Source organism: Aotus nancymaae, unplaced genomic scaffold (genome assembly GCF_030222135.1).
Source record: "Aotus nancymaae isolate 86718 unplaced genomic scaffold, 86718_ANA_hifiasm-v0.15.2.pri h1tg000001l, whole genome shotgun sequence".
NCBI lineage: Eukaryota > Metazoa > Chordata > Mammalia > Primates > Aotidae > Aotus > Aotus nancymaae.
Window position 1 is genome coordinate 9,691,120 of NW_026988412.1, and position 25,007 is coordinate 9,716,126.

General features: G+C 38.2%; 1 protein-coding gene and 1 long non-coding RNA gene across 5 annotated transcripts in view; one reads left to right on the plus strand and one right to left on the minus strand.

The window, feature by feature from the left end:
* The window catches only part of LOC105732712 (uncharacterized), a 252,087-nt gene extending 233,437 nt beyond the window's left edge, over positions 1-18,650 (plus strand). For 2 of the 3 annotated variants that reach the window (XR_010343271.1, XR_010343275.1), the window contains one exon: positions 15,924-18,650. This is a non-coding gene — a long non-coding RNA (uncharacterized LOC105732712). The remainder of the gene's footprint in view (positions 1-15,923) is intronic. The other variant, XR_010343273.1, reaches the window with a different exon arrangement.
* The window catches only part of MACROD2 (mono-ADP ribosylhydrolase 2), a 2,078,532-nt gene that overhangs the window by 181,296 nt on the left and 1,872,229 nt on the right, over positions 1-25,007 (minus strand). For both annotated transcript variants that reach the window (XM_012474868.3, XM_064377970.1), the window contains exon 9: positions 20,194-20,275. In XM_012474868.3, the coding sequence (XP_012330291.2) occupies positions 20,194-20,275 (82 nt within the window). The remainder of the gene's footprint in view (positions 1-20,193; positions 20,276-25,007) is intronic.

Genomic DNA, 25,007 nt, shown 5'->3' on the forward strand with positions numbered 1-25,007 from the left:
GAATCATATTGTGAAAATGGCCATACTGCCCAAAGTAAGTTACAGATTCAGCACTATCCCCATCAAGCTACCTATGGCCCTCTTCAACTGGAAAAAAAAACCTTGAACTTCATATGGAACCAAAGAAGAGCCCGCATAGCCAAGACAATTCTAAGCAAGAAGAACAAAGCTGGAGGCATCATGCTACCTGACTTCAAACTATACTACAAGGCTACAGTAATCAAAACAGCATGGTACTGGTACCCAAACAGAGATACAGACCAGTGAAAGAAAACAGAGGTCTTGGAGGCAATGCCACACATCTACAATCATCTGATCTTTGACAAACCTGACAAAAATAAGCAATGGGTGAAGGATTCCCTGTTTAATAAATGGTGTTGGGAAAACTGGCTAGCCATGTGCAGAAAGCAGAAACTGGACCCCTTCCTGACACATTACACTAAAATTAACTCCAGATGGATTAAAGACTTAAACATAAGACCTAACATCATAAAACCCTAGAATAAAGCCTAGGTAAAACCATTCAGGGCATAGGCATAGGCATAGGCAAGGACTTCATGACTAAAACACCAAAGGCATTGGCAACAAAAACCAAAATAGACAAACGGGATCTAATTAAACTCCAGAGCTTTGTACAGCAAAAGAAACAATCATTAGAGTGAACTGGCAACCAACAGAATGGGAAAAAATTTTTGCAATATGCCCATCTGACAAAGGACTACTATCCAGAATCTACAAAGAACTAAAACATATTTACAGGAAAAAAACAAACCCATCCAAAAGGGGGCAAAGGACATGAACAGACATTTTTCAAAAGAAGACATATATGAGGCCAACAAACATATGAAAAAATGCTCATCGTCACTGGTCATTAGAGAAATACAAATCAAAAGCACATTGAGATACCATCTCCCTCCAGTTAGAATGGCAATCATTAAAAAATCTGGAGAGAACAGATGCTGGAGAGGATGTGGAGAAATAGGAACACTTTTACACTGTTGGTGGGAGTGTAAATTAGTTCAACCATTGTGGAAGACAGTGCAGAGATTCTTTTGAAGGACCTAGAAATAGAAATTCCATTTGACCCAGCAATCCCAATACTGGGTATATATCCAAAGGATTATAAATCATTCTATTATAAAGACACATGGACACATATGTTCATTGTGGCACTGTTTACAATAGCCAAGACCTGGAACTAACCCAAATGCCCATTGATGATAGACTGGACAAGGAAAATGTGGCACATATATACCATGGAATACTATGCAACCATAAAAAGTGATGAGTTTGTGTCCTTTATAGGGACATGGATAAATGTGAAAACCATCATTCTCAGCAAACTGACGCAACAGAAAATCAAACACCTCATGTTCTCACTCATAGGTGGGAGTTGAACAATGAAAACACATGGAGGGGAGCATCCCACACTGGGGTCTGTTGGTGGGTCTAGGGGAGGGACAGCAAGGTGTTGAGAGGTTGGGGACGGATGACATGGGAGGAAATGCCAGATATAGGTGATGCGGAGATGGAGGCAGCAAACCACATTGCCATGTATGTACCTATGCAACATTCCTGCATGATCTGCACATGAACCCCAGAACCTGAAGTACAATAAAAATATATATATAAAAAATTAAAAAACAATCTGGAGACAACAGATGCTGGAGAGGATGTGGAGAGATAGGAATGCTTTTACACTGATGGTGGGAGTGTAAATAAGTTCAACCATTTTGGAAGACAGTGTTACGATTCCTCAAGGATCTAGAAATGGAAATACCATTTGACCCAGCAATCCCATTACTGGGTATATACTCAAAGGATTATAAATAGTTCTTTTATAAAGACACATGCACATATATATTCATTGTAGCACTGTTCACAATAGCTAAGACTTGGAACCAACCTAAATGCCCATCAATGATAGACTGGATAAAGAAAATGTGGCACATAAACACCAGGGAATACTATGCAGCCACAAAAAGGATGTGTTCATATCCCTTGTAGGGACATGGATGAAGCTGGAAACCATCATTCTCAGCAAACTGACACAAGAACAGAAAACCAAACACAGCATGTTCTCACTCATAAGTGGGTGTTGAACATGGACACAGGGAGGGGAACATCACACACTAGGGCCTGTTGGGAGTGGGGTGGCTAGGAGAGAGATGGCAGTGGGTGGGTTGGATTGGGGAGGGATCACATTAAGACGAATACCTAATGTAGGAGATGGGCGGATGGATACAGCAAACACCATGGCATGTGTATACCTATGTAACGATCCTGCACGATCTGCACATGTATCCCAGAACTTTAATAAGAAAATGAAAAAGTATGACAGTGAAATAAATTTCACACAGCAGATTCTACCTTCCTTTTAACCTCACAAGCTGTTCTTGTTCACTTCTGGGTATATCCCAAGCAACTTTTGGAAGGAATTTAGTTTATAGTTTAACCTAAAAGCAAGGATGATGATAACCCTTCTCAAAACTACCCCTTCCTTGTTTGGGAACTAAAGCTGCCTTTGTAAAACTAATGACAGCCCCCAAGGTCAAGATTATGAGAGAAGCCTGAATTCTACTAAAATGTAGACACAGTTAAACAATAATTAGCCATTGTTCCAGATGTCCCAAGATTTGTAACCTCTACAATTGCTCTGGTAGATAACATCACTATTCTAGAACTTAAGGTTGGTCTTTGAGATGTTTTTCAGACTTTTGCATTCTGGCAACTGACTGACTCTACCGGGATTTTTGACTCATGACTCAACTGGTCTGTGACCCATATCCAGAGGCTGACTCAGTGCATGAGGACAGTTTTCCACACTCCTATAATTTGATCCCCAACCAATAAGCAGCACCCATTCCCTAGACCCCTGCCTGTTAAATTGTCCATAAAACTAGCCTCCAAGCTTTTTGAAAGACTGATTTAAGTAATAAACTTCTGTCCTCTGCTTGGCTAGCCATGCATGAGTTAAACTCTTTCTCTACTGCAATACTGCTGGCTCAGTGAATTTGTTTTATCTGTGCCATAGGCAAGAAGCACCTATTGAGTGATTGCATTATGATGTCATTCTTATTACTATTTTTACTACTTAAATAACCATTTCTTGAGCTTTACATTGTGTACCCATTATGATACAGGTTAACAATCTTTTCCTTCAAGGAGCTCACAAGGTGGGTGATATAGAAAAGCAAAACAGGCAGGGTGCAGTGGCTTATGCCTGTAATCCCAGCACTTTGGGAGACTGAGGAGGGTGGATCACAAAGTTAAGCGATCGAGACCATCCTGGCCAACATAGTGAAACCCCATCTCTACTAAAAATACAAAAATTAGCTGGGCATGGTGAGGCATGCCTATAGTCCCAGCTACTTGGGAGGCTGAGGCAGGAGAATCACTTGAACCCAGGAGGTGGAGATTGTGGTGAGCTGAGATTGTACCACTGCACTCCAACCTGGTGACAGAGCAAGACTCCATGTCAAAAAAAAAAAAAAGAAAGAAAGAAAAAAAGAAAAGCAACACAACAGAGAAGAAGGTAACAGATTCTCTGACTGATGTAGGTAAACAGAAGTTATACTGGGAAATATATACAAGAGCCATCTAAGTCAGAGAGAAGGTCTACGGAGGGAAGGCGTCAGCTGAGTCCTAAAGAGTGAGTTAAAGTTACCTAGGGAAAAAGAAAGGCTACAGGAGATGCCCAGATGTGGATGTCCTGCCTACAGCTTTTTGTTCTTTGACAATTCAGTGCATGCCAACCCACCTTTGAGCCACCAGCTCCTGGTTCTCTTTGCCTGAGGGCTCTCTCTGCTTGCTGAAGCCCATTCAAGTACTGTCAAGGAATTAACACCATTTATGGTTGAGCCTTTCTCAAATGACTGACAATTTGCGTTTAAGTACCCCAGCTCCCTTGCTTCTCAGGTGGCCTAATTCAAGGCACGTTCTACACTATCTCCCTGAGTCTCCCCACTTCTACTGGGATTGAGCCCCAGTTGTCCAGTGGTAACTGGCTTACAGCTTAACCTCATTACCTCCTGATTTTGCTCATCTCTTTCCCACTTTCCTACTGGTGTTTCCTGGGATCATCTTCTCCCCACCCCAAAACACTTCTACTTCGGTCCTTGTTTCAGGATCTGCTTCTTGGGGAACTCAAAGACAAGGGTAATCACATTCAAACAGAGGGAACGACATCTGTAAAAACATGTGGATGTGAACCATCAAGATGTTTTTAAGGAAATAACACTAGCTATGAATGGCCAAAGGGAGAGCTATCTGGGAAATTATTGCAGCTAACCCAATCTGTTTTGGCTAGGTAATACAGGCTTTCCATGCCAGGAGTGATGGTTAATTTTACATGTCAAGGTGGCTGGTCCAGAGTTCCCAAACATTTGGTGAAACATTATTCTGGATGTGTCTCTCAGTGATTCTGAATGAGATGAAAATTTGAATTGTTACTGAGCAGACTGCCCTCCCAGATGTGAGTGAGCCTCATCCAATCAGTTGAAGACCGGACTAGATCACAAAGGCTGGCCCCTGGAGAGGAAGAGGGAAATCCTCCTACCTCATTGCCTTTCTGCTGCTTGGACATCGAGTTTTTTTCCTGCCTTCAGATCCAGACTGAAACATTAATTCTTCTTGGGTCTGAAGCCTGCCAGCATTCAGACTAGAATGACATGGTTGGCTATATTGTTTCTCAGACCTTTGGACTCAGACTGGAACTACGCCATGAACTCTCCTGGGTCTCACACTTGCCAACTGCAGATCTTGGGACTTAGCCTTCATAATCATATGGGCCATTCCCTATGATAAACCTCTTTCCATGTATTTTAATATATGTTTATTTTCTCTGCAGAAACCTGACTAATATATAAGGTTGAAGCATTTAAACTTTATTTGGAAAAATATAGAGTGATTAAACAACTTTAAGCAGAGGAGTGACACACCATCTTTCGAAAGATAACTTTTTATGAGAGAAATTTACAGAAAATGATAAAGCACATGCATTAATATTTTGTTATTATTTGTATTAAAATCAAGCATAGAGTCCTTTTGCTCTACAGAGCACCTAACGTTCCATTACATATTAATGAAATCTACTTTCGTTCAACATTATTCTATATAATGTGATTTCCTGAGTCATGTTTGTGCAACAAACTACTGGCAAGAATTTTTCTAACAAAACCAGGAACAAAAATATATATATTACAAAAAGATGATAGCCTATGGAAGTAGGGAGTCATGCCATTCAAAGTTTGAAAGTAGTTAGGAGGCTGATGAAGCGTGGGCACAGAGTTGCAGCCCTTTTAAACAGTTCTCCAAGCACCACACTTCTTTGTTAGAGGACAAAAATGAAATAAAAGGTTTCTACCAAAGTGACACAAATACTATTCCAAAATAGAGAGCAATCCATCAGATGGCGTTGTTCTGTGTGTTCAGAAATGCCAATTCCAGAAAATCCCCTTTCCTTCCCAGGCACGGAGCCTACAGAGGCTAAAGCTCCACTTCATCTTACAGGGCCTCTTCGACGATAATTTCACAATAGATGCTGTTTTTATTCACTGCATCACCCTCTGTCAGATTACCCATTGCATTCTACACAAACACATGGATATGACCAAAGTTCTTATTTTAATCACAAAATATATGTGAAAACCAACTAGCTTCTCATGAATAACTAGTTTTGGGTAAAAGCTAGCTTTATATACTTCAGAATCCCCCTCATAAGGAAATGTCTAACCTACTTTGAGGTCTGTAACATTGATTTCACCTTCTTTTATTGGAAAGAGAGTTAATGCAAATGATTTTTGTCTTAATCGTTATACTTGTCTTCCGAGCAGGTATCTGTTATCTGTCGTTTCCCTACAGCAAATAGTGCATACTTCTTTGGAAAATGAAGTATGCCATATGGGTTTTGGAATGACTTGAGGTTTGTCTTACTCCTTTACCTAGAGCCTCCATAATTAATACATTCTTTTGGGGAAGTGAAATAAACAAAAACAAGCAAAGAAAACCCCATAGAACATTTAAGGTAGTCATCAAAGTATACTCTCTGGACCAGCAGCACCGCTATCATCTGGACACGTTAGAAATGCAAATTCTCAGGTCCCACTCAAGATCTACTGCATCAGAGCTCTGGGTAAAGGACCTTCCAGGTGACACTCACGCACACTGAACTGAGAGCCTCTGGTCCAAAGCACCAATATTGGTGTGTTGAAGAAGAATCTTTCAAAAAAGGAGATGTCCATGTTTTTTGGATATTTCAACTGAACTAACTTGTGTTGTCTCACTAACGCTAACATGGTGAGAGGTGCCCAAGCCACATAGTAGCTGGGTTTGAGGAACAGTTATGCTTTTTATAAGACATGGTATGCTTTCTTATGTGCTTGAAATCGCTCAGCTACCATGCAGCTGAGTGTCAAGATTATCACGGTCCATGGCCAGGATTCCTGGATTGGCTAGGAGACATGTGCATGAATGGAGACTAGCTTCAAAGAGGTCTGTGGGTGGCATGAGAAAAGGAGGGTGTCATAAAGTAGAATGTTATCCTTTTGAGCTATTGAGGTATCCCCTCCACCCTCAAGGGAAAAAAAATGGACAGACACCTGAAATAGATCAAGTAATTCCCTTGTCAAATTTTCAGGAACATTCATTCACATGGGCAGGTCTTTCGAGGAAAACAATTACAATAATCCTGCTGTGGTTTTATTTTACTTGCTTCCAAGTTCTCTTCCTTAGAGCTTAATTTCTTACCTCAGGCTTCTTGTACACTCCATCTTTTTAATATTTCATTACCCAAAGTTTCTAGGAACAATTTGTATTTTCAGAAAAAAGAAATATTATTAAAAATAAAGCTTTTGTTTTGGATTTATTTTATTATTTTATTTTTTTTGAGACAGAGTCTCACTCTGTTGCCCAGACTGGAGTGCAGTGGCTCAATCTCGGGTCACTGCAACCTCTGTCTGCTGGGTTCAAGCAAGTCTCCTGCCTCAGCCTCCCAAGTAGCTGGGACTACAGGTGCCTGCCACATGCCTGGCTAATTTTTTGTATTTTTAGCAGAGACAGGGTTTCACCATGCTGGCCAGGCTGGTCTCGAACTCCTGACCTTGTGATCCACCTGCCTCGGCCTCCCAAAGTGCTGGGATTGCAGGTGTGAGCCACCACACCCAGCCCTGGAAGAGGTAGTAGGGAAGAGGTTGGTATCCTCATGGCTTCTTGAGGATTTGACAAAGCAGAAACTTCAGGCAAAGAACGAGTGATAAGGGAAAGTCCTCCCTGAGCAGGACTCTTGCCATTAAATTGAATATCTGGACTCACTGAATCTACAAATTGCTAAATCTACTTTCTGAAGGTGATTGATAAAGCCAGGAGAACATTTTTTTAAAGGAATCATTTTTCCTTCAACTGATCCTTGGCCAAAATGAGCACTCAAATCTAATTACTTTATAAATCAAGCAATAAATAACAGGCATTGCTTAGAAAACTGCCTGGTGCTGCTGCCTCTGGCTTGGCCATCTGGGCACATGATAGCATCAGTTACTGAGATATGGGATTTAGGAAGAGGAGGATTGAGGAGTGGAGAAACAGATTTGGAATTTAATTTTGGATGGGTTCAGTTGAAGACGCCTGAGACACTCTTCAGCTGGAGACAGACGTGTGCAAGCAAATATACCAGAAAGGGCCAGGCCGGACACAGATGACTGTCAGGAAGACGAGATGGCAGAGCAGTCGCCAGGATAGAGTGCCTGGTCCAATGTGAGAAAGGCTCTAAAGGGTCATGTGAAGCCATGGACTCAAATATGCAGTGGTTTCAGTTCCCATGCTCAAGCCATCAAAAATATTCTAATAACCTCAACAAGGATGGCTGCAGTAGGAAGGCAGAGACAGTCACGTGATTGCTATGGATTATGGAGTGACCAGTAAGTGACGGAGACTGACAACTCCTCAAAGACATGAGGCTGACCATAACACTTAGGTCTGGCTGAGTGCCGTGGCTCATGCCTGTAATTCCAGCACTTTGGGAGGCCGAGGCGGGCAGATCACGAGGTCTGAAGTTCGAGACCAGCCTGACCAACATGGTGAAATCCCATCTCTACTAAAAATATAAAAATTAGCCAGGCGCGGTGGTGGGAGTTTGTAATCCCAGCTACTCAGGAGGCTGAGGCAGAGAATTGCTTGAACCAGGGAGGCAGAGATTGCAGTGAGCTGAGATCACACCACTGAACTCCAGCCTGGGCGACAGAGCAAGACTCCCTCTCAAAAAAAAAATAAATAAATAAAGTTAGGTCCATACGTAAAGTGGAATATAGTTTGTAGGAATTTCAGTTTCCCTATTGTTTATTTTTGTCTTTATTCTTACTTCTGTGCCTTCTTAGGAATTACTTTATTTATATATTATTCTTCAAAAGATTTTTTCCCCTGCATTTGCCTCAATGTTTTCAACCAAAGAACCAAAACCAGTCTACCCAGAATGTTTGAAAGGTCTTTCAAAAGCACCCTGCAGGGGTCTCTATAAAGATGACTACAGCATCCTCCCTCCCTTCTCCAACTAGCATTTAGTTGTGTCTGTTTTACCAGAACTTCCTAATGAGATCAAACTCTGCTTAGTCAAGGCTCATGTTCCCAGGTCTTCATTTGTTCTGCTGTTTATCAGCATTTGCTACACTCACTGCACACTCCCCCGGTTGGAAGGGGCAGATTGCTTTCTGTCTATGCCGGCTGCTTGTTCCTGCATTCAGGTTGCCTGGTTACAGCAACACTTCGCCAGATTTTCATTGAAGGCAAAATGTGTTTGTAGCTTTTGAGGCCCATCAAGTGGAAATGGTGAGCACACATTTCCTAAGAAGGCAGTTAACTCATTTATGTTACATTATAGAGAGGATGTCTTGTAGAATTCTAAACATCAATGTGATCTGCACATTAAAAGTGCACAAATGTGCCATGTACTTGTAAACATTCATAATTAAAGAAAATACTGAATTCTTTTACTCTCGTTTTTTCCTACATTGAATGCATCATTTGGGGGGGGGAAATGTACAATTCAGACTGGGTAAGAAGTTTTTCTTGTATGTCTTTTACTTATTCATAGATGACTGATGTATTAGTTTTCTATTACTGTTGTAATGTATTTCTGCTAACAACACAAATTTATTATCTTACAGTTCTGTAGGTCAGAAGTCCCACATGGGTTCAACTAGACTAAAATCAACATATCAGCTAGGTTGCTTTCCTTTCTGGAGGCTCCAGGAAAGAATCTGTTTCCTTGCTTTTCCAGCTTCTAGAGATACCCACATTCCTTAGCTTATGGCCCTCTTCCCCCATCTTCAAAACAGCAACAGTGCCTCTCTCTGAACATTCTTCCACAGTCACAGCTCTTTCTGGCTTCCCTCTTCTGCTTCCCTCTTTCAATTTTTAGAACTCTCTTGATGATATTGACCTCACCCCTATGATCAATCCAAAATAACATTCCTATCTTGTGGTCAGCTAAATGCAACCCTAACTCCACCACCAATCTTATTTTTCCCTTTGCAGTGCCATCTAACATATTCACAGGTTCTGGTGTTTAGATTGTAGACATATTTGTGGGGGACATTTTTCTGCCTACCACGTTTGGTAAATCAGGAAGCAGATTGCTTTGAATAAAAAGTGTCTGAAGAGGAGAACTAGAAACAATCTAATTAGAAATAAAATGGTTTTCTGTGAGGTGAAGTCCATAGTCTTAAAATCAAGGTCATTTTTGAGTTTTTGGTTTAACCTCATTCTTTCATTAAAAAGGGTTTCTTCTTTTCTATTTTTAAACCTTCAGTCTTTTCTTCCTTTCATTTCCCCATTTCTCCTTCCTTCCTTTTTTTATATATTTTAAAATCTTGTCTTTCTACCTTTTCTCACCATTTTGGTTATAAAAAATTATCACAAAGATAAATGACAAACTGGGAAACCACTTGCAACAATACATATGAAAGATTAATAACATCAATATACAAAGTTTTTATAAATCAATAAGAAAAAGATGAAATAAAAATGTACAAGGGTTATAATCAACAATTTCGTATAAGAAATTTAGAGATATAATAGCTGGAAAAAATGTTAAACCATATTAGTAATAAAATAAATGAATGTTGTTACCCATTAGTTACCTTATTTCGTGTATAAAAGTGCTAACATCAAAACATTAAGATGCAACCCATTGAGAAGGGTAGGAAACAAATAAACTCTCATTACCACTCACAGGAATGTAAACTCAAGTTGCTTAATGCTAGGCTTGGGCATTTATATTTCCGTCCCTGTGAATGGTAATCCGTGTAGTTATACCGTACATGACATTCAACTGTAGTGCTACAAACACAGTGAGCAACTTGACAATTAGTAGTAAAAGTGTCTTGGTTTTGCATATATTTTGAAAAGTGATTCCACTTTTAGAAAAGTATTTTAAAAAATGAGAATGATGCCAATTTTTAATTACAAAGATGGTTTTCAAAAATTATTACTTATAAGCAAATAGAGAAATAATTTGCAAAAATAATCCCTAAGATCAATAGTATGGTTTTGAGCAAACTTTAGGTCTATTAAAATTAAGTTATGGAAAAATTCATAATGACATGAAAAATATGTTCATGATTTGTGTTAAATGACAAACAGCAAGTTATAAGACCAATTTCTGGTGGTTTGCATTTTCCATTTTTTAAGATCAGAAGGATAAACGGCAAAATGTAATTCATTTCTGGATTATAGGGCAGAAAATAGTATGCATTTTCTTCTTTTTGCTTATCTGTTTTTCACTATAAACCTGTCTTACTTTTGTGATAAGAAGTTTTATGTATTTTTCAAAGATGATCACAAAAGTTGACCTACTTACTTTTAAAATTGTAACAGGAAATAAACATGGATATTTAAAAATTTATGATGCTTGGTCACCATATCTAGTGAATTTTCATTTATATTACTATTCCTTATATTTGGAATTGGTCCATTACTATGTTTGCACATGACAAAACCGAAGCAGAAAAAGGTTAAACAACATGCACAAAGCCACACAGTGCTAAGGTGGCTGTGACGAGATTAGAGGCCATTTCTTATGATAACAAACCTAGCATTTCTTCCCCTTTACCATAGTTGCCTTTGTCTCTGTTGACCTCTTCATTAGTCAATTGCTACCTTTCTCAGAAATTCACCACTCATCTCTTCAAGTCTCTATCTTCCAATCATTATGCTGACATGGCAAGAGGAAAGAAAATCTTAGCAGCTCATGACACCATGTGTTTCATAATTATTCTTAGAAAATTGATGACCAGAGAGGAGGTGAGAGAAGGAAGGAAAGAGAACATGTGGATATATCATATAACTGGAGGAATTCTAGCTTTTCAGTAGCTCTAGCCCCACCAATGCAAATGGATAATATGTGGCTTTTTTTTTTAGCAGACAAGTAGCTTCAAACTATTGTCTGTGTTTTCAGGATTGCTGTGGGAACAAGCATTACCTAGTGGGAAGGATTTGAGCTCAGACATACCCAACTATGTGACTTTGGCCAATATACTGACTTTTTTTTAGCCTTTGTTCCCTACTATCTCAATAAAAGCAGATGAGGAATCCATGGCAATAGGGCGTTGTTGAAAGGCCAGTCTCTAAGTCATGAATTGAATTAATCCTTCTTAAATATGAAATCTAACCCATTTCCCAATCAAGAACTTACTCTTAGGCCCAGTTGCATAATACGTTGGTAAGAGTGTCAACATTTCTCAGTCAGGGCTTCACAAACTGGATATAAGCATCCTACTTTATTTTACAATTTCTCAAGCCTGAACTGTCATTATCCCTCTAGGTTTCTTACCCAACACTAGATGTGAGCTTCTCTACTCTTCATTCTTTAAAGATCACTGGAGGTGCCACATTCTTCATGAAAATTGCTCCAGTCAATCTGGTCCTCAAACATATTTGCCTCTGAATTCCTGGATGCTATGACTGTACCAATGTTATATTTCATTATTTGCTAATATTGTTTATCAACTCTTCCGCATGATATGTGCCGTTCAGGACTATTACAAGAACAATATCTTAAATGTAGCACTGATAAAAGCCTTGGAAACGTAGTAGGCATATAATAAATATTTGACAACTAATAGAAATATAATGACTGATAATGGATGAGATAGACTTATAACATCAGTGTAAAGGGAAGATGCAGAAGACATAATGTGAGTACTTTCTCTTGTTTGCTTTTAAATAGATCAAAATAGATCATATTTTTAAAAGTGAAATCCAGGAAATGTTTTTAAAAAATTCCTGGGTAAAAATTTAAAAGTATTGTGCCTATTTGTCAGAGAAGGTAATTTTTAATTTTCAATTATTTTTAACGTTAATTTTTGAAAACTTTGAAAACTATGTAAAAAGCAGTGCTATCCCCTTGTCTGGCTGTGTCAATGATACTTAAGAGTTTCTAAGAAAAACAGATTTTTTTACCTGAAACTTTGGTTAAATATTGTCTCTGTCTTAGTCTGTTTTGTGCTGCTACAGACTACTGCAGACTAGGTAATACATAATGAGCAGAAATGTATTGGCTCACAGTTTTGGAGGCTGAGAAGCCCAATATCAAAGTGCTGGCATCTGGTGAGGGGTCTTCTTGCTGCATCATCACATGGTAGAAGACATCACAAAGTGGAAGGCAAAGGGCAAGAGGCTGAATTCACCCTTTTATAATGACACCAATCCCTCCTATGAGGCTAGAGCCCTCATGGCCTATCACTCTTAAAGGTCTTACCTGTTAATACTGTTATAGTGGCAATTAAATTTCAACATGAATTTTGGAGGAGATATACATTCCAACCAGAGCAGTTTCCGTCTAGGCTCATGGTAGGTTTTTATTTACATTAATACACACTTACTATATATTTAGATTTTTTCCAGATTCTGAAAGGGCAATGGACTATTAGGAATAGTCTCTGTTCTCACACTTATTTTTCATTGATGAGACAACATAAAAAGTTCAAATAATAATAATATAAAACCCAGCTAAAGTTGCCTTGCAGGAGTGTGTATAATTTAGACAGAAATAAATGGCAGAAACTCATGATTAGGAAAATAAATGAAAAATATATTCATATCAATAACATTTATTGCATGTTTGGAAGACTGCAAGGAGGTCAAAATAAGTAAAATGTGATTGAGAAGTTTCTTGATTTGTTTTGTTTAAAAAATAATAGGCATGCATTTAAGATATAAAAATTATTATCAAAATCTGAATTGGGAATTTTCTTTACCATAATTATACAAAGCTAGACTTTCTCAGCTTTATCTGTGTCTAAGAAGGTAAAATGCATGAAACCTAAATATGTTTACATACTCAAATAAAGCAAATTAATAACATGTCTGTCAACATTTGAGAAATAAAATCTATGCATTTTAGCCAGACATTGAGATGTGTTAAATGTTCAAGAAGTTCCCAAGATATAATTCTCAAAGTTGACTTACAGTTTTCCTTTTTCATTCATATGCCTTTATGTTATATATAATACAAAAAAAAAATCTGTATTTAAGACCAAAAATCATCTCCACTAAAGTTTATAATTTATAAACTTATAATTCCTACAGATTAAGTTTACCTAGTTCTAACTAGATAAAACACTTGTTATTCATGTGTTTTCTATATGTCTACTATATTTTTCAAGCTCATTTTTAGGGCATTCAAACTTCTTGAAATTTTATAAGGTTTATTATTTTACGTTGTACTAGGTAGATGTCCCAAATACTAGTGGATCAAATAGCTCATTATTTTACTATTTATATCAAGAACACTGGGAATATTTTAGCCTTTTCTTCTATTAATTTTTTAGACATACTTTAAAAATTATTTTCATAGATATAAATGGAATTTTTCATCTTAAGGAAAATCTTCCTCTTACAAACAGGTGTCAGGTTTGGGATGAGCACATGCATATCCTGGAATTCATTTTCCTATCTTATTACTTTTCCCAGCACTGTTTTATATTTATTATATACATGTATGTGTGTGTGTGTGTGTGTGTGTGTGTGTGTGTGTGTGTGTGTGTATATATATCTAAAGTTGACATGGATATTGTGTATATGTTATATATATTTCAAAGTTGGAAACAAAATTGACAAATTTAATTGTTTTTATGGTTAAAAAACTAAAAAGATTAGAGCTGGGCATAGTGGTTTACATCTATAGTTTCAATGACTTGGGAGGCTGAGGCAGAATTACTTGAGCCCAGAAGTGCAAGACAAAGCCTGGACAACATGGTGAGACCATGTTTCTAAAGAACAAACAAATAAAATTAGCTGGGCATGGTGGAGTATGCCTGTAGTCTCAGCCACTTAGGAATTTGAGACAGGAGGATCACTTGAACTCAGGAGTTTGAGGCTGCAGTCAGTTATGATCAGTATGATTGTGTTACTGCACTCCAGCCTCGATGACAGAGTGTGACCCTGACTCTGAAAAACAAATTTTAAAAAGATCAGTCAGTAGATTTTTCAGTCATAGGTGATTTCATTGTGAATGAATCAGTTACTACGCAGATACTGATAATGGGATGAAGGTATCTAAAATTAAAACATGTTTTGTGAGCTCACAAGGTGAGTTTATCAACCAATAGTCACCAAACTAATGATAAAAAATAAAAACTATTAGCCAAAGAAGCAATGACCTTTGCTTGAGGTATATAAAGAAAACCATTAGTGAATTCGTTTTTCCTTGCTCTGTATGCTAGCCTTTAGTTCTACACTTTTATTAGATATATAAAACCTATGCAAAGATCATATTTTCTGAGATTATTACTCTAAATTTATGGGCAGTAATAGATAAATGATACCAGGAGTGGGGTGGTGGCAGGAAGGCCTGGAGAGTAGGGGCTGGATGGCAGGTATATGTGGCTAACAAAGGTCAAGATATAGAAATCTTGGGTATGTGAATGGAGAGGGTGCAAAATTTGGTAAAGCAGCAGTAGTCTAAACACTGTAAAATAACCCCAATCCAAAGGCAAAGACTGCCACTATGGCCTGAATGGTAAGAGACAGTACCAGTAGATGGCTTCTCAACCTCTGCCTACTGCCATTTGAGACTGAATAATTCTCTGTTGGAGAGTTGTGGGGGTGTCATACTGTGCATTGTAGAATGCTTGTCTGCATCCCTAGCCTCTAATCACTAGAGGACAGTAGCCTCTGCCCTCCCTCAGTTGTGAAAAACAAAAATACCTCAGAATGTCCCTAGGAGGGCAAAATCGTTTCTAGTTGAGAAGACTGGCTTTCCCTAGAGGGAGGAGCAGAGGAGTGTTTAACCATGATGTCTCAAGCTTCAAACATCAGGATTCTTTAATATTGTTATAAACTGTATGTTCTTTATTGTTATTATGAGGAAAACTAATATCCCCTGGTTCTCTATTAGGACTAAGACTCCAGTTAAAAAACAAACAAACAACAAAAAAACTGACTTCTATATTCCAGATCGGGAATTGTCTTTTCCTTTTTCATTTTTTTACATCCAGTGAAAACTACACACAATAAATTCTACACACTGAAAAAATACAAGCCTTTTTATGTAAAGAACAAAGAGATTTCTGAGTTGAATCACACAAATATTATTTGCTGTAGGCCATGTAATGGTGCACTGTAACTATAAATTATTTGCAACCAAAGTGTATGATAATTCCATAAAGCTGCCACACTCTATTTTCAAATAATACATCTGGATGGAAAAAGCCAAATGTGCTTTACCCCACAGCAAGATATTAAACTGTTGAAAAAAACTCATTGCTGGTTTCCCTGGAGTTTCTTAATGCATTTCTACGATGGGCAGTGTTGTGGGCTGAACTATGTGTCCTGCAAATTTTTTTTTTTTAACCATTCTTATTTTGCTAAATAGTAGTTATATCTCAACTCTCAAATCATTTTTTTAAAATATATATTTTATTGTGTTTTAGGTTTTGGGGTACATGTGAAGAACATGCAAGATTGTTGCACGGTGTACATGGCAATGTGGTTTGCTGCCTTCCTCCCAATCACCTACATCTGGCATTTCTCCCCATGTTATACCTCCCTTACTCCCCACCCCCCACTGTCCCTCCCCTAGTTCCCCCCTACAGACCCCAGTGTGTGATGCTCCCCTCCCTATGAATTTTTATGTTGAAGGTCTAACCCCACATCTTAGAATATAACTACATTTGGAGATAGGACCTTTAAGAGCTAATTAAATAAAAATGAGGTAATTAGAGTGAGTTCTAATCCCATTTGACTGGTATGCTTATACAAAGAGAAAGATACAGCACAAATGACTCAGTGGGAAGGTCATTTTAAAGTACAGAGAGAAGACAGCCATCTACAAGCCAAGGAGCGAGGCCTCAGAAGAGGCCCCACTTGGCCTTGGACTTCCAGCCTTTAGAATAACCAGAAAATACATTTTTGTGGTTTAAGCCACCCGCTCTCTCTGGTACTTTGTCTTCAGAGCCCTGGTAAACGAATATAAGCAATTTTCCATCTGCTCCTGTAGATGTGCTATAAAGGCCATTGGGCTTCTCCTTCACCACTTACCTGCTCATCTGCAGGTAACAGCACCACAATACCTCTATGATGTGAATGGAATTCAATTTTGAGATGAATGGTAAAAGCACTAATTTGACTCATATTGGAAAAGTCTCCATGAAGATATTTCTAGGTGTTAGAAGAAAGAGAAGTGTGGCATCTCTGAAAAATGACGGGCACCAGTTGAAATGGGACTTTCCCAATACTCCAAATGCAGCCTGGAAGTTGATCTCATCTTTCTCTGAAGATGTTCTGAGAAAACAAACCTGTTACCACTTGGGCAATGGCAGATGCTGTTCTCAATTTTAAAATACAGCTCTGTTGCTTTCTAGCTGAATGCCTCGTTTTTCATCCCCGAAACAGAAGGTATCATAAATTTGTTTAATATAGTTGCTGCTTTGGCATCCTTTTTTTTTTCTTTTGGCCTTAAAATCTCTACAATATTGATTGATTGATTGATATATTTTAGAGATGCGGTCTCACTCTGTCACCTAGGCTGGAGTTCAGTGGTGCAAGCATAGCCAACTGCAGCCTAAAACTCCCAGACTCAAGTGGTCCTTCCATCTCAGCCTCCTGAGTAGTTGGGACTGTAGGCATGCACCACCAAGCCCAGCTAATTTTTAACTTTTTTTTTTTTTTTTTTTGTAGAGACAAGTTCTTGCTATGTTGTCTAGCCTAGCCTCAAATTCCTGGATTCAAGCAATCCTCCTTCTACAGGTATGAGCCACTGTGCCTGGCCAGCATCCATTTTTAGGCCTAACATAAATTGTTTGTAACCCAGTTGTATCCTGTCACCTTTGACCTACTTAAACTTCCCTCCCTGTGTGATTTTTTGTGATATGCTCCACTTGTTCCTCATCCAGCTGACCCCAAACCCAATATGCTTCCCAACTGCTGATCATGATAAAAATCTAATAGTGTCAGAATCATAGAAGTAAGTTCCTGCTTCCTGTTTTCTTTAAACTAGTCAATCCACAACCCCCATGGGAAAGCCTAAGGGGTGGTGCATACGGACCTAATAAAGACAGTCCCCAGGTGCTTGCTCTCTCTTGCTTGCCACTTGCTGGCTGGGCTCCCTACCACCTCCAGGCTTCCTGTTGGCATCCCTCATCTGTCTGGGACCTGTGAGTAATAGATGTCTTCTGTTTCATGCATTTTAGTTTCACTTCCTCACTGTGTCTCCTCTGACACGTGTCTGAACCTAACCTTTCCCCAACTCCTTTCAGAGCTCTCCTGGATAGTGGCTATCCTGGCTTATGGCCATTCGCAAGAGAGAGAAACCTCAAGACCAAATTAGGAAAAAACCCTAACAATGGAACCACAGCACAGGGTGAATACAGTACCTCCTTTCTTAGAGTTATCATGAAGATTGATGATTTACCCATGTAAAGAAATGAATGCTGTGGCTGGCTGATAGAAACCAAATCAAAAATGTCTGAATTATGATTAACCATTATTATGTTATTATTTAATATATTAATTATGATTATTATCAACATTATTATTGAACTGTAATAGTAATTTTCATTGAACTATTATTATTGAACTGTGGTAGTTATGCCTGTGTCATACCTTTAGTATGATCTCTTTCAGTCTTTTATTGTTTTATTATGCATAGTGTCTCAGATTCCCAATTATAAAATTTACAGACATGGGATTAAAGTACTCTAAAACACAGATATTTTGTTTAATTATAAAAATGATTTTTTTCTGAATTATTATCATTATTGCATTGGGAAAGATTATGAACACTTGCTACAGAAATTTTCAGTAATAATTCAGTCTAGGAAATACATGACAAGTAAGAAGAAATATATTCTAATTTAAAGATCGCATAGTTATGAATTAAACACAAGTTCAGATTATTGACAGATAAGGTATATTATCTATATTAGCAGTCACATTCCATTAGACATCACCTTGATTTCATATTATATATTTAGAATTTTCAAATACCTAGTGCTTCCACATTGCAGAAATACTCTAGCATTTTTGAGGATTTTGACATTTCATTTTAAAGGTACTTACTATTGTAAATATGGACTGAAAATAATTTCATGAGCACTGTGTACTTCAAAGTATTGATGTGAGATTGAGGGTGAGTTTATTACTTCACATGCTCACGTACTGCAATGCATTAAAAAATTTATTTAAAGTAGAAATTTTTCAAACAATTTGTTTGCATAATTATTAATATTTAATATATTAATATATTAAATATTAAATAAAAATTGTCTCATTTTTAAAAATTTTTGCAGTGTGCTTTTTGATCCTGCATCATTGGAAATACCTGCTGATAGATTAGTTTCAATATCAATAGATCATAATTATGTAATTATTTTTTATCTTATGTTAGTGTGGCTTCCTGCAGATTTTATTTTAGAAGACATGCAAATGAATATGATGTCATTATTTCCAAACATCTCAAAGAGTCTAAAATTTATAAAATCTTACAAATGATGATTTGATACTGACAGGACATGAAACTATTTGCCTCATACATCATAGCAAGTCACATTTTAGAGATACACTGTAGTTAAAGCCCTAAATTAAATGCACTTAGCAGATTCACCTTTCAATTATAAAATTAGGGAGAAGTACTTCAAGTTACTTAGAAGAACTTAGCCCACTTAGGGCATAAGCGGAGAGTTGACCATCTCTATTGGTTTTCTGCAGCTGTTCTGGATAGCTACCCACATCCCACTCTGACCTACAGGCAAGGCATCCTCTTTATCGTTTTGCTCTGATAGACTGCTTAAGATGATGAATGTACATCAGCACCCTTTACTCACTCCTTCCCACCTGCCAGAGTCACCTGTTATATGACAAACCACTTCAGATGGAGGTGGAAACCTCAAAAGAAAACTCTCTGAAAAGCAAGTACCAACAATGCTCACAGTAGCTTGAAATTTCCTGGAAGCAATTCTTGCCATGGCTAAGGAAGGCACTTTAGACACTGTGACTTTAATGGCACCATAAAAATAACAAGGCATTAAACAAGCCTCAGCCTTAACAGGCTGGAAGAGGGAGAGTGAAGGAAAATATTCAAATTACTCAAATCTAACTAATGACACATTCAATCAATGTAAATACATTACTCACAGTTCTCTAATAACCCTGAGGTTTCTCCTATATTCTAAAAAGAAGTGTGAATGACTACTGTTCTCAGACTGTCCTGGAACTGCTTCTACAGTCGTTAAAATTTGGAGTTAGAAACTGGGGGAGGAACAGGGATGGAATGCTGGAACAGTTTGAATTCTGACTATGAACATAAATGGGCTTACAATTTCCAACAGTGTTATTTAACATGGTAGACGTAGGCATGGGGCCCAGCAAACTTACAAGTTGGAGAAGGAATCACAGATCATGCAATTTAGGGCCAGGGGAAGTGTCTTTAGAAATCATTTATTAATAGCCCCTCAGTTTTGATGTGAAGCACCGAAACCCAAGAGATGAACTGCCTTCCCTAAGACGACACAGTGACCTCGTCGGGCAGAGAGTTCCAGAGCCTAGATTTTCTGTCTCCTTGTTCAGGTCTTAGAAACTATGATACAAGTTGGCAGGGGTGACAGTGTATGACTGTCCCAAAGATGAAAAACAATAGGAACAGAAATGATGCCTACACTTCTTCAATCCTCAGTTTGAAAAGAATCAAGAAGTTGCTTTACTCACCTACAGAGAAAAACTCATTCATTTTCTTTTTGTAGATTTTGTAGTCAACTTCTAAGAAGACACAGAAAATGATCCGATCCACCTAGAGGCAAAAGATAAACAAAGTGAAAGAAAATATGGCAACTGCCCTCCCAGAAGATGGTCTTAGAACAAAAACAAATAGAAAAGGCTCATACAGATATTTGGTGCTATACTGCTAGCTACATCATAGGATTGAGTGGATTCAGTTCAAGGATGTGTATAAGAATGTGTATATGTGAGTGTGTGTGTATGTACTCTGTATGTAAATAAATCTATGGGTTCTTTGGTGAAAAGATGCTATATAAATCAACTAAGAAATAATAAATGACAATAAGCCACTTTGCAGCAAACTATAAATAAGATCTGAGATTCCGACAGGATAGCCAGACTTTATGTCCTATAAAACAGCCACATGAGAGGTATACAGCAGAATGACAATAAACTATGTCGGTAAACAGAGAGCTCTTTGTCCTATTCTTGCTAGACAAATATATTTATCAAACCTGTTAGTATCTGAACAAGGCCTAAAAAGCTTCCATGCGGTTTAATTTGCATAAAGCCACTTGCTTGTAGTTCAACACACTTGGAAACGCAACAGAAATAAAAGGTAACTAGCTGATAGTGACACAAGGTCACTCTAACATTTAATTCTGTAGATATTATTGAATAAGTAAATGCCATCTGAAAAGTAAAATGTGTGCATAGTCACTTTTTGTTTTGAGGGAACTTCTGTATATAAGGAGTGTCTCTGAAACATTCAGGGTAATATAGTGCATGGAGGAGAAACAGAGTATACACAATAGCTCACATATATCTGATGAAATCAGTGACTCAATTTTGTTTCCTGGAAATAAATACCCCTTTAGTTATTTTGTTTAAACAACATTTTAAAAAGCTGAAAATCACTAACTGGCAATTGGCGTAGAACATCGAGTGAGGTGTTTCTCATGGCAGTAGGAAATGGAAGTGGGTATGTGTGTGGAAGAACAAGAAGGAACCCGAACGGAAGCCACCCACCTCACCTCCCTGCTCTCCCCACCTGTGTGAATCAGATCTCACTAGTAAGACAGTTCCCAGTAGAAAAGGAGATCTAGAGGGGCAAGAAGTGGGGACTGGGTTACAAGGAATCACCAGTTTTCTGATGGTAGCCCAGAGATTTGGCTCCTCAATCTCTGCACAAGCCTAGACCTCACTTAGGGTAGACTGCCTCCTGGAAAATCACTGGGCTTCTATCCTGTGATCGCCAAAGACCACGCAGCCCCTGTAACTGCCCTTATAGGATGGATTATACGCGGAAGAGTAGATGGAACAACTAGGGTACGAATAACCACATTTCTTCTTTCTTGTGTTCACTCTTCTGTCTGGTGTCCAGTCCTGTCTGCCTATCATTAGCATTTTCAATAAATGCAAAACGTGTCATTGTCAACTCATTCTCAGGTGAACTAGAAATTTAGTTGAACAAATGATAAACTGTGCAACAGTGAAGGCTCATCTCCACTCTCCATATGGCATGTTCACCCGTGGCTAAAGCACAAAATCAAAACGTGGAGTGACGGAAACAAGCTGCAAAAGGACACATACTCTCTGATCCCATTTCTCACACTTTTAAAATATAAAGATACAACAGTGTAGGGATCTCCTCCTAAGTACTGTTAAAATAATTAATTGGGAGGCCATTAGACAGGTGGCTTAAGCATCCTGGATTCCTACATAAACCAGAGTATAAACAGTAAAAGGAAATTTAAGCTTAGCCAGTCAAACACTGCCAACTAAGGGACTTCTCACTGCAATGATACAAATAAGGCTATTTCTCCACTTTAAGTGATGATACAGTCTCCTCGACTTGTTTTCATGACAACTCAACAAAAGCCCTTCATGCCCCTTCAGTGGAGCCCAGAATCATCTGCAATTTGGAGCTGCCCAACTCATGAGTTGTTGTCTGGTCAAAACATTTCCAAAAACTTTAAAGCGCCTCAGTTTACCTTTTGACAGCAGTAATATATGGAAACATACAAAGGAATATCACACATAATGTTTTGAGAATGATGATTTCTGGAGGGGGTGCAGTGGTAAAGGAAGAGGTAAGTAGTGAGCTGACTGAATAGTTAATACTTTATTCATTTAGAAAGAAAAGAGATTTGAGAAAAACATAGCCAATGGCTAATGCGTGCTATGGGGATAGATATAAAGTTCTCATATTATTATATTTTCTATTCTTTTCTGTATATTTGAAATACTTCATAATTAAAAGTCCTAAAATTAAAAATAAGACTGTGCAGCCTTATTATCCTCCCTTAGATATAAACGACTCTTAAGCCACATTGAACGATTTGGAATTTCCAAAAATTGTAATTATTCTCCCTTCTGTATCTACAATTGTTGACTTTTTCCCCCCCTGGCTTTACATGATCAGAATCTGTCTAAAGTCAACTAACTGATCAGAAATCCAAACAAGAAAATTTGGCTTAATGCAGACCTGAGAAGACCAGGCTGAACAGTGTCATTTCCTCCATACTTAATATTATTTAATATAAACTATGAAATTTGTTTAACATTCATGTTTCTTGTGTGTATAAATATGTGCATAAGTGTATATGTATGTGTGTGTGGGGTTAATGGTAATGTTATTCTCTGCTAAGTGTACTATTTTTTTTTTTTTTTTTTTTTTTTTTTTTTTTTGAGACAGAATCTCGCTCTGTCACCCAGGCTGGAGTGCAGTGGTGCAATCTCAGCTCACTGCAACCTTTGCCTCCCAGGTTCAAGCAATTCTCCTGCCTCAGCCTCCTAAGTAGCTGGGACTGTAAGAGCATGCTACCACACCTGGGTGATTTGTGGTATTTTTAGTAGAGATGGGGTTTCACCATGTTAGCCAGGATAGTCTTGATCTCCTGACCTTGTGATCCACCCACCTCAGCAATGCAGACCATATACAGATATTTCAAATATTGGAAGGAACTATAGCCTGCCTTTCAGCATATTAGGCTCTGTTACCATGGAAATGATTTGGGTCCAAAACTCAGCAGCCTGATTTATTTTCCCAGAAAAAAAAATAAAAACATGGTGACAGTGACACACTTTTATTTTAAATTAACTGAGTGGCCCAATTCCCTGCCCTTACCCTTAGGCATAACACGGAAAATATCTTGGAAGCAAGTTGAATCCAAGAATTAGTCTTATTCACTAAGTACTTATTATGTACGTATATGTGTATGTATTTAAGTATACACGAATATATTCTCTGGGGTTATTGTTGAACAAGAGCTAATTTAGTTGACAAGCTCAGAGTTTATGAACACACCAGGGGTACTGATCATGGCTTGTGGCAGACGGTGAATTCCAAGATGGCATGCAATGCGTTCTCCATCCCACAGCTCTTCTTACAATGTGATAATGATATTCTTCTCATTGGGAAATGGCATCTACAGTTATTCCTTAAGCAACACAGGTTTGAGCTGCACAGGTCTACTGATACGTGCATGTTTTTCAATAAAAGTTAAGCAGAGCGTGCCAGCCTCTTCCGCTTCCTCTTCTACTTCCTCCACTTCTCCCACCCCTGAGAAAGTACACCTACACCCTCTTCCTCCTCCTTCTCAGTCTACTCAATGTGAAGACAACACAGATAAAGACCTTTATGATGATACACTTCCATCTCATGAACAGTAAATATATTTTCTCTTCCTTGTGACTTTCTTAATAACATTTTCTTTCTCTAGCTTAATTTATTGTAAGAATACAGCATATAATACATATAACATACAAATATGTTAATCAATCTTTTATGTTATCTGTAAGGCTTCTAATCAACAGTAGGCTATTAGTAGTTAAGTACCCGGGGAGTCAAAAGTTATACGTGGATTTCTGACTGCACTGGAGGTAGCCGCCAGTTACCCTCTCACTGTTCAAGGGTCAACTGTACTTCTACCGCATGAATCTGGGAGGCCTGTGACTATGGTGGAAATGATGCTATATAACTTTGTAGTCCATGTTATCAAAGGTGATACAGTTTCTGTCTGGTCTTCTTGGGAGGCTCACTCTTGTACCCAACCACCATGCCATGAGGAAGCAGAGAGACTGTATGGAAAATCCATGCGTAGCTGTCAGGCCAACTACCCTCACTGAAAGTAGTCAGACTTTAGATTATTTCAACTCCAGACCTTTGAGCCATCCCAGCTAATGTCACATCAAGCAGAGATAGGTCATTCCAGCTAAACACTGATTTCAAATTCATGAGCTAAACATCAAAATACATAACTAGAAATCTAATATTCTTCTAGCTTCTCCCTGTAACTGTTTTTTCCAGAGTCTCTTGTTTCTCCAGCTATGTAGTACTTGACTCCTACTGAAAAGCCCAGACTGAATAAATCAAAAAGAAGTCACAGTGGGGTAAAGAGAAAGTCTAATTGTTACATGGCTAAGAGATTGGAAATTTGACTTGTGCAAGGGAAAAAGGGCCCAGGTGACCCCTACTGGCCCCAGATAAATTTCATGAGAACCTGTAAGAATGCCTTACTATTGAGGCCAGCAGCATGATTTATTTTTTTAAATCTTAGGCAGTAAAATAATTTTGTGAAATAGTGGTCCTTGAGAGACTGTATTCGTTCATTTATTCATCAGATATTAAGTGATCATTTTCAATTTGTTGGGCCTAGCCTATGTGCCATTCACTTATAGAAAATGCATTCACTTATAGAAAAAGCATCACGGCTTTGGAGTTCGAATCAGTGAGATACAGATACACAGGCCTGTGCACCTCTGTGGATTCCAGTTTTCCCTTGTGATTTTCATTTGTCCTT